Source organism: Dysidea avara, chromosome 3, assembly GCF_963678975.1.
Source record: "Dysidea avara chromosome 3, odDysAvar1.4, whole genome shotgun sequence".
Lineage (NCBI taxonomy): Eukaryota > Metazoa > Porifera > Demospongiae > Dictyoceratida > Dysideidae > Dysidea > Dysidea avara.
Window position 1 is genome coordinate 11,902,299 of NC_089274.1, and position 11,040 is coordinate 11,913,338.

General features: G+C 40.9%; 1 protein-coding gene and 1 long non-coding RNA gene across 3 annotated transcripts in view; one reads left to right on the forward strand and one right to left on the reverse strand.

Moving 5' to 3' along the window:
• Positions 1-8,398, reverse strand: part of LOC136249380 (uncharacterized) — a 16,117-nt gene extending 7,719 nt beyond the window's left edge. Inside the window, exons 1-2 of one of the 2 annotated variants that reach the window (XM_066041351.1) lie at positions 8,225-8,398; positions 5-63 (exon numbers count right to left, since the gene is read on the reverse strand). In XM_066041351.1, coding sequence (XP_065897423.1) covers positions 5-34 — 30 coding nt within the window. In that variant the 5' untranslated portion in view covers positions 35-63; positions 8,225-8,398. The remainder of the gene's footprint in view (positions 1-4; positions 64-8,224) is intronic. The other variant, XM_066041353.1, reaches the window with a different exon arrangement.
• On the forward strand, positions 7,696-8,916 carry LOC136249387 (uncharacterized). The gene is made up of 3 exons (XR_010698184.1): positions 7,696-7,756; positions 8,693-8,744; positions 8,802-8,916. It is a non-coding gene; the product is annotated as an uncharacterized lncRNA (long non-coding RNA).
• The last annotated feature ends 2,124 nt before the right edge of the window (positions 8,917-11,040 follow it).

Genomic DNA, 11,040 nt, shown 5'->3' on the forward strand with positions numbered 1-11,040 from the left:
ACACCTTTATTCCAAATGTCTGCTTCCCGGCCATTGGCTGCTCTGCACTAACAATCCTTGAACCTGTTAATTGAATGTAACATTACACATTCTAATTATAAAACAAGCAGTGTACATACATCCGAACGTTTAAGCCAACATTGTATTTGTGACATAAAGCAACACCAGTATGAAATTGTTACACTATAATTTGCACTATTATTGTATTCAATAAGCTAAGTCTGTTTTTGTGCTGGAATTTTGTATGCATGCAAAAGCACTCTAATCCTTGGAAAAACACTCGGGTCTGAATATGCATAATCACACCAGTATATAACCAAGCCCAAAAGTGCCTTCCTTCCAATAGGTAGTTACAATTTATATATATATTCAATGGAATTTTCTACTGACTGACTGACTGCCTGCCTGCCTGCCTGCCTGCCTGCCTGCCTGCCTGCCTGCCTGCCTGCCTGCCTGCCTGCCTGCCTGCCTGCCTGCCTGCCTGCCTGCCTGCCTGCCTGCCTGCCTGCCTGCCTGCCTGCCTGCCTGCCTGCCTGCCTGCCTGCCTGCCTGCCTGCCTGCCTGCCTGCCTGCCTGCCTGCCTGCCTGCCTGCCTGCCTGCCTGCCTGCCTGCCTGCCTGCCTGCCTGCCTGCCTGCCTGCCTGCCTGCCTGCCTGCCTGCCTGCCTGCCTGCCTGCCTGCCTGCCTGCCTGCCTGCCTGCCTGCCTGCCTGCCTGCCTGCCTGCCTGCCTGCCTGCCTGCCTGCCTGCCTGCCTGCCTGCCTGCCTGCCTGCCTGCCTGCCTGCCTGCCTGCCTGCCTGCCTGCCTGCCTGCCTGCCTGCCTGCCTGCCTGCCTGCCTGCCTGCCTGCCTGCCTGCCTGCCTGCCTGCCTGCCTGCCTGCCTGCCTGCCTGCCTGCCTGCCTGCCTGCCTGCCTGCCTGCCTGCCTGCCTGCCTGCCTGCCTGCCTGCCTGCCTGCCTGCCTGCCTGCCTGCCTGCCTGCCTGCCTGCCTGCCTGCCTGCCTGCCTGCCTGCCTGCCTGCCTGCCTGCCTGCCTGCCTGCCTGCCTGCCTGCCTGCCTGCCTGCCTGCCTGCCTGCCTGCCTGCCTGCCTGCCTGCCTGCCTGCCTGCCTGCCTGCCTGCCTGCCTGCCTGCCTGCCTGCCTGCCTGCCTGCCTGCCTGCCTGCCTGCCTGCCTGCCTGCCTGCCTGCCTGCCTGCCTGCCTGCCTGCCTGCCTGCCTGCCTGCCTGCCTGCCTGCCTGCCTGCCTGCCTGCCTGCCTGCCTGCCTGCCTGCCTGCCTGCCTGCCTGCCTGCCTGCCTGCCTGCCTGCCTGCCTGCCTGCCTGCCTGCCTGCCTGCCTGCCTACCTGCTTGATGTCTTCAGACAAGTGTAACTCAATAACAGCTAAGGCTACGGGCTTGATTTTTTCACTGTTCGACGTTGCTTCATCCATAAATGTGCCTTTCGGCCTACTGCAGTATGTAAAATGCACGCATCATAGACTTACCTTGTCCTCCTTTGTGTCCCATTTCTTTTTGTTGACAATCCCAAGATGTTGATTCATGGTAGTGCGATACATGGCTCCCATTTGTAAACGATGAGAATTGTCCATATTCCGTGGTGACTGGTGTAACGTGCTGAAAATAGGTGAAAGCAAAGCATAAGACCACTTCATTTTTAAGTCAGTAATTGGTAGTTGGGGCATGTAAATCATTCGTATTTTTGGTGGTGGCTGGATTGATTGCAGAGGCACTTCTCCTGCTGTTCTTCATTTGTAACGAGCTGACCATAGCTGAAAGCAAAGCGTAATGGCTACTTCACGTTCAAGTCAGTAATTGATAGATGGGGTGTGCGTTTAAACAAAAACAAACTCTAGTGCCATCCTTTCTTTTGATGTGGTATGCGCGGGTTCAACAATCATAAAAATGTTACAAAAAAAGTAAACAAACAGGTACAAGGAAAAATCAGGAATTTTAAGTTTGTGATTAATGTTCACTAGTATATCTGGAAGAGTAGGTGACTGCCCTGTTTTCCTACTTTTTTTACTACGATCCCTAATCAAACTTAAAATTGCTATATTTTTCTTATATTGCATGATTTACTTCAATATTTGGTAAATGATATTATTGTAATACTCTAATAGAGTGCACATTGATTACTTTTGTAATGCTCTAATAGAGCACACATTTTTTTCAGGATTTCTAATAACACACATAGCAATGTTCTAGAACAATCTAGATTTTCCATTGGTAGATCTATGAAATTATGAACTTTTACTATTGAGTTGATTTAAGCTAGAATTATCTTTTATTAGAAATTATCAGCCGTGATGGCAGCGGCTCGGTGGTTAAGGATTTGGGTGCTCAGTACAGAGGTACCTGGTTCGAACACTGGTAGTTCCCCCCCCCCCCCCCCGACATTTTCATGCACCTTTTTTTACCCCACAGTAACTGTTCTATTAGTGTATTTTGACCCCACAATATACAGTTGTGTGGTTTTTCCCTTGTAGCTCTATAGCTGTCAATGTGATTTCTTTTAAACCTATATGGGTAACCTACACGCACACTGATTTTAAGATATTCCCAAAAGCAGTTTACCCTGTAGGCATGACAAGTCAGCCTTTTTAATGCAAATAATCGTCCATAGCTCTATGACTAATAATCAGATTTGCACCATACTTGGTACATGATTGTGCCACAATATGTTCTTAAAGTGTACCGAAGCTCAAGAAAATCAAGCTACACATTTGCATTTTATAATGGTTCTCGTAGTATAGTGCATGGGGAGATCACAGGCTGCCACCAGTGTTACAAATCAGCTGTAAACTGGTTTGTAACATGGCTAAGTACCTCTTTTTGGCCACACAGTCTGGCCACTAATTAGTTCAAAGACATCAAACAAAACCAAACACCAGACCAACACAGGAAGTCACAATGAATTTGGCTAATACATCAAGGAGATAAATAACATATACAGCAGTAAATGAAAGCATATCAGACAGACTCATGCTCTTGATTAATATAATGTGTTAGTGAAGACAGATTGAATTAATTGCATATATAGTGCCAACTCATATGATTCCACTGAATGTTCTATTAGTACTAGTAATAGCATGGGTAGCAGTGAAATTTGGGATAAATATCACGAGTGTTGTATTGGAAATGGGGATAAATTTCACGAGGCGAAGCCGAGTGAAATTTACCATTTCCAATACAACAAGAGTGGTATTTATCCCAAATTTCACTGCTACCCATGCTATTCCCAGTTAATACCATACTCGCTGCATATACGCATGCTGTGCATTAGCGTTGCCATGTACGCAATTTGTCACTATGTACTAAACACGTGTCAACACTAATTGTTAACATAAATTCTAGCCAATGAAATTGCAATTACAACTTTTTCACTGCTACCAGTGAAATACGGGATAAATTTCACTGCTACTATTGAGACTTTTGTATGGGCACTGAAACAGGTATGGTATTAGAGTAGTTAGGTGACTGTTCTATTAGAGTATTTCGATCTTGTGCACTTTCAGCACTGATTCATGCAGTATTCCATTCTTGCATAACCTTTAGCACAAATTCTAGTAAATCAAGGCAAAGTAAGTTGGCTAATGACTACAGCAGTTGCTTTACTTTAGCAACTGGGCATTGGAAAAAGTTATTTCTCCACCCCTGATATGAGCATGTAGTCTTGCGTAGCCAGACCTTTTCTTTCTTTTGTGTGGGGGTGGGGAAAGAACAGGGTCTGGTGAACATAGTATAGCATCACCGTTGGCCTGTATCCCGAGATTGTGGGGATTCTACTGCACAGTTTCTGGATTGTTTGTGGATGTGAATGACGTGTTTTGCTAACCACTGCATCATTTGCGTCCTGTTGCCGTTGATGTAAAGCATGATCTGCTGATCTTTGCATCATTTGCGTTCTATTACCATAGCTACTGCTTTTATATCTATGGCAACAGGACACAAATGACGCAACGGTTATCAAAACGCATCGGTTAGCAAAACACATCATTTGCACCCACAAACAATCCGGAAGCTGCACAGTAGAATCCCCACAATCTTGGGATAGACCAACGATGATGCTACCATAATTTTCCGGTTTGTTGTCAAAAATAAACTCCACACATGCTCATCAGCAACGTTGCACGTGATGTAAATATGTTCTAAACATTGTAGCAGACACTTATAATCGAAAGGTGAATGGTTCACTATCGTTAATCAACTGATTGTGTTGGTTTACTGGTACTGTTATTTGCTAAATATTCACGCATATCAAAACTACTCTGTACATTTTGTCAAATCACAGCCAAAACCTCAATGGTCAATTTTTTTTTTCACAGAATTCTAAGTTTTACCTTTAATTCTAAAGAATTAGTCATTAAAATGATGTAATATCTACTTTATAACCCTTTCACCACCTCAGATTTGTCAAACAAGCTGATTAAAAAAACCTTGTCATTCCTTGTAATTTCCTTGTCCAATACAAAATACATACAAAAGCCTGTTGGAGACATTGATTACGTGGGTGGACAAATCCCATAATACAGACTGTTATCCTCCACCGAATCCCCAAAACTTGGTGTCATTGTATGTGTTGAAACGTACTGATTAAGAATTCACCTGCATTGAGTGTTTAACTGGTAATTTTACAGAGGAGTACTTGAAAAACCTTCATTTTCAAACTTACCTGATGATGCGTAATTCACCAGAACAAGGCTCTTTCTGCCCTTTCCGTTCATCTCAGAGCCAAATCTAATATACCACGGGACTCGCCTGACATTAACGAATTCGATAAACCAAACAGTGTTTCCGTAAACTGAAGTATGCAGAAGTTATAGTGGTTTGTTTACAAGGTGGTATAATTTTTACCGGAAACAGACAAAACTTTGCGGAATCCGGTAAATTTGACATTAGTTTTGATATGTGAAGTACCGGTATGCCATGTTCACTAGACAAGCTGCGCAGTAGAATCCCCACAATCTCAGGATAGACCAACGACGATGCTATACTACCTTCATCAGACCCCTTTTCTTTCCCCACCCCCACACAAAAGAAAGAAAAGGGTCCTGCTACACAAGACTAACGAACATGTCTCCTGAAACAGCCAAGATAGATATTGTAAATTATTGATAAACGTTTGGCTCATGTATCTGAGCTTTTGATAGGGTGATTCTCCGGAATTTGCAGGAATGGAACACTATTCTACCGGAGGCAACATACATTCAAGTAAGGTAAGTGCAGGGAATTCCGGACAGCGGCTAATTCCGGACACTTATATCGTTCTCAACAATAGTAGAATCCCTGCGTCTATAATTTGGCATGCTAATGCAGTGCCCTATTAGTCTTGTGCCCAGACCGCTTTTTTTCTTTTTGTGTGGGGGCGGCAAAAAAAAGGGTCTGGTGGATTTCCAACACATTTTTTGTGCAGCCGGATCTACAACTTTTGGGGATCGTTGATTAGTGATGATGAGTAGCAAAGGCTTGTTAACACAGCAACAATAGGAAATACAGCACATGTTTGCTTAGCAAGGCTGCAAGGCTGCATCCTTGGGCAAGCGCCATATTTCCTATTGTTGCTTCGTTAACAAGCCTTTGCTACTCATCATCACTAATCAACAATCCCCAAAAGTTGTAGATCTGCTGCACGAAAAATGTATTGGAGATCCACCAAACCCTTTTTTTCTCCACCCCCACACAAAATGAAGAAAAGAAAAAAAAGCGGTCTGGGCACGAGATTAGTGTCCTATGGCCTATTTACAAACCAAAATTGAAGCGAACCGGTTATTCCATCATGAAGTTTGACACGAATTTGTAGTGTAATCACGTGTATTTTGTTTTAAAACTTTGAAAATATTAATCTAACCAGACAGCCCAAGCTCATAATTTAAAGATTTATAAGAAGATCATACCCTCGGGTAATTGCATACCAAAATCATAAGAATCCATGCAGCACAGACTGAGTGGCAGTCGATTTTTCAGCAGCTGTTCTATTGAAATACAAAGAAAATGTTCACGAATCACATAAACTTTTTAAAATACGCACTGCTGCTCCCTACCAAAGGGTTAGTCTCGTGCGCCCGATGCACGGGACCGTACGGGCGCACAATTCTAGAGAGTACCCCGAAACACATCACAGTTTTACACACCACTTTTGATGCAGAGTCCAAGTAATCTGCCACATCATCACTGCTGTGGCTAATTTCCAGTAATTCTACAATAAGCCCCTTACTTTGTGCATTTCATCGCTATTGCCATGCACGTTTCTCCTAAACTTTGAATCTAGAATAGGTGATCCGCACAATAAACAATCAATATTACAGACTGTGAGCTTCGTGAGCATTGCTGCTGAAACTCCAGCCGTCTCGTGTCAACTAGCTATCAATTATTATCAACTCATATCGGCAAGCAAAAACATGATCGATAAATGAATACGTCATTAATTAGCACACGCCACTCGCCAACTTTTTGAACGGAGTTTCCCCAGACTCTTTATTTTTAAGAGTAGAGATTTCCAACTAAATTAAATAATTAACATTTCATGCATTCATTGGTGTGACAAATATTGTGCTATCTTTCGGGGTCATTTTAGTGAAAACCCCACCCCAATTGGTAGTTCCTATCAAAAGATATAAGCAAAAGAAGTTGACAGTGTGATTTACATATATCGCATGGCACCAAACACAATATTCTACGTAAGTGTCATAAATCTAGATAGGAAACTAATAATGACATGAAATTTTCACCACATAACTATTTTATGGAGAACAGCATATGAGCTAGGTAAAACCTCTCAAGAGTGACCACTTCTTTGTAGACTGACCACTCAGATTATTACATGAATAAAGCAAGTGATTCACAAATAAAATTGTGTGTACTATGTAATGCTAAGTATGCACAGGTACCTAATGCATTTTCAAGGATAACTAACCAGAAAAATCAGTGATATTATATAACATGGTAAGTAATGGCATCACAAGTCACAATTAACAAATACTTCGAAAACATGACAATCAGATAACAAAATGTAAGACCAATATTATATTAAAGTAGATTTATTTGGACACTGTTCAGCTTTATTTGTCACATTGTAAGCACTAAGGATAATAATTATTATATAACACAATGACATCACTATACTACAAAGAGATAGTTTCTGACCAAAATTACAATCACTGAAGCTGCTATAGAATATAACATCAGGTAAGTGTGAAGCCATGTAAGGTTGGTATCACATGCCAGTCTCCACTTTTGAAAAGATTATGCTCAACCTTGAACCTTACATTGCAATTCCACGTAAGACAACAAACTACTCACCTTCAAACTATACTTGCATCGATGCAGAGGGATGCCTTGAAGCCCAGGGCGATTGTAATGCTGAATTCTGAACAGTGTTAGATGGCGATTTACCTTTAAAAGGGCCATATTTTCGTCGTAATCCAACGTCAATCATCCTCCAATCAAAAAACACATGGCAAAATCGAAATCAGCATATACAGTTTGCCCAGGAACACTTTATTCGTCCTCATCTGCCACAGATTCACGCAGAAACACTCGGAAACTTTGGCTATCACCGGTGCTGTATTCTTCCAATTAGAATTACGTACGCAATTATTTGTATGGGATTCCTATGGGGATTTTTATTTCTCAAACTTTGATTTGACGTATTTCAATAAATACCACATGGATTTTAATCCAGTAAAGTGCATTACGAAGTACGAAGCACTGACTATCAGTAACTGGAACGGTAGCTTGTGAAACATTTATTGAAGGTGTGTAATTTAAGTAGCAAAAATATGTGTGAAAAATTGGTTGGTTGGAAATCGCTATTAAGGAGTCGGGCGCACGAGACTACCAAAGGGTATGAACTTTCTACTTGATTTATAAGCTCCAGATGAGTGGTACTTTAGTCTCTATACTTTTAAAGAGGATTGGTAACCTGTAGAAGGTGCTACTTGTTTGTTATTCGAAGTGTCCGGAATTAGCCGCATGTTGTATTTTTACACGCTGTTAAATTTCCACTCAGCAGTTGATTGTATCGAAACGAAATTTGTAGTGCAGGTGCACCATAAGATAGGCATTAAAACGATCCTAAGAGTTTGTGCTAACTCGTTGTGAGTGCAGTGTTAGAGTGATTTTATCAGAGTGTCCCTTACATTCAACGCCGTCGTACGTGTTTCGTGGCCTAACTGCAACACAAGCAATACTGATCATTGTATACATACACAGGTCAGTCTTACCAACTCGATACGAATAACCGGCGAGACCACTTTTCCCGGCTGCCAGCACCAGCTTTCTCTGAGACGGTCCTGTAACCCTCTCTCCTAAATCTGATAGCAACTTTACAACAAATGAAACCACGCGTTGTTGATGCAACTGTTATATAGTGGGGAGACGTGGACGGACGACAACACGTAGATTCTAGGAATCCGTACGTGGGCGTAAGCCCATCAGTGGAGCAACCGCACAAAAATCAAGTTTTAATTCTACGTAATTTCAAATTCTCTGAGACAACAGTTTCCTTGATCGTGTTATTGATCATGAGTTTGAGGATGCACTACATGGAAAAGAGCGATAATAATATTCTATAACGCTGTTACAGAATATTATCACCACCAATGCAATCTTCACACCTTAATGATCAAGTAAATATCTTGTCTATAGCTACCCACCGATGATCATGATTTACTTTGACTGTCTCTTTCCAGCACACGATCGTGTAACCTACCACCCATAACGCTACTTAACTAAATTCTAAAAGTAAGTTCCAAAGAGATAAACTAAGCCAATGGCATATAGTTATTTGTTTGATTTCAGGCGGCAGAATGTGTGTTCGGGCAAATTAAATTAAGGTCAATTATACAATAATTGGTGCACTTAGCTATGTACAATATAACAGTACTAGTAGTGGTTTGGAGCCAAAGCACAACTGATTTTGAAATTATCATATAATACATAAAATTCACTACCAGCTATACCTACTTCAGCCACCCATGCATATCCCATCAGGCAGTTCATGTTCAAACAAGCTTTTGACATCCAATTTGAGATATATCTACAATGCTTCCAACTACACAAAATCAGTAAATCCGAAAAACAATGGCAATCCCATACTACAATGTAATTAACCTCAATATACTTAGTATCTATAGCAACAGTAATTCCTACATTTTATCTATATGAAATGGATATGCTTTGTCATTGGAGTATGCTATGAACACTTGACTTTCATTTGTGTGTCCAGTCACTGTATCATATCTCACAACACCTTTTGAAGAATCCTTAACAGGAGGCATCCGTAAAGTGCTATTAGACTTAAGTTGGATGCTATCTCCAGTCAACACTTTGGCAAGAAACATCTGCTTTGTGCCATCTGATAACTGGTGGAGGTGTTTCTTGTAATGTTTTTCATTTGTAATGCTGTACATGTGCAATGGGCTGAATATAGTTGAAAACAAAGCATAATGACTACTCACTTCTCTATAATAATGGATACTTGATAGTTGGGGTGCACATTCAGACACCAGAAAATATTAAGTATATTATGGTGCCATTCCTTCTTTAGATGTGGTGTTCACTGGTTTACTCAGTCACAATTGTGTTACAAAAATGTTGACAAATAAGAAGGAAAAATTAAGTTCTATTAGGGATCATAGCCAAATATGTTATCACTGAACAATGTGGAAAGATCTTCGTGGCTTTAAAAATCACAAAGATCCTCATGGTTGGTCTCTATATAGATAATAATAATATGTCAAACAAATATATAGCTATATATAGCTAGCTAGTAAAAAAGCTGTATCACTGACAGCTCATGTACATCACCTGACCATTCCTTGTTTTGTTGTAACTAGCTATGGCTATAATGATATTAAAAATACAATGTATAGGGATTTCCTGAAACAAAGAAAAAAATCATAGTACTGTATAGTAGGAACCACAAAGGAGTAGGCGTGGCCCACAAAATAACATCACCCAAAAACCAGCCTCAATTTTTCCTGACGACAGTATTGGTTACGTAAAACTAAGCCCAAACAAGCTTTCAGATCAACCTGAAACACTTTCAACAAGTTGTTATGGATTTTTTTTTTATTATTATTTAACGGAATTTTCTACTGACTGAGTAACTGACTGTTGCCTTCAGACAAGTGTAACTCGATAACGGCTAAGGTTACGGGCTTGATTTTTTCACTGTTCGACATCGCTTAGACCTTTTGGCATACCGCAGTACGTATAATACATTCTTCATGGACTTACCAGTGTCCTCCTTTGTGTCCCATTCATCTTTGCTGACAGCGAAAAGTGTCGATTTGGCAGTAGCATGTGATGGCTTCCCATTGTAACAGAAATTGTCCATATTTTTCATAGTGGCTATTTGATTGTAGAGGTGCTTTTTGAATGGTTCTTGATTCACACTGCTGCGTAACAGGTTGAACATAGCTGACAACAAAGCATAATGGATACTTCACTTTTCAGACAATAATTGATATAGCTGGGGTGCGCGGTGCCATTTCAGATGCAGTATGCATGCATTCATCAGTCATAATAATTATTTACAAACAAGGCAAACAAACAAGTACACAGAAAAATTTAGAATTTTCAACTAGAATAGGGACCATAGCACATCAATAAAAAGTACTGAAACAAGCTGGAGTAGTGCACGATATTAAATCACAGTAAAGCAATAAGTGTTATATCCCTACTGTGCTCAAGATACCATAATGGAAATGCACAGTAGGGATATAACACTTCTTATTGTTTTACTGTGATTTAATATTGTGCACTATTCCAGTTTTCAGTACTTTTTATCGATGTGCTATATGGTCCTTACTCTATTTTGAAAATTCCAAATTTTTCTGTGTACTCATATTAGACCATCATTTCAAGGTGATGGTATAAGTGTAAAAGCATGCATAATGCATGTGTACTAGCTACAGTAGCTGTAGTAAATTGTCAACACTTTGACCAGTACAAAAATAAAGATCACATGTACAGATTACTGATGCTCATTTATTATATTAGTGGGGGAAATTACTATACATTTGGCATGTTCATA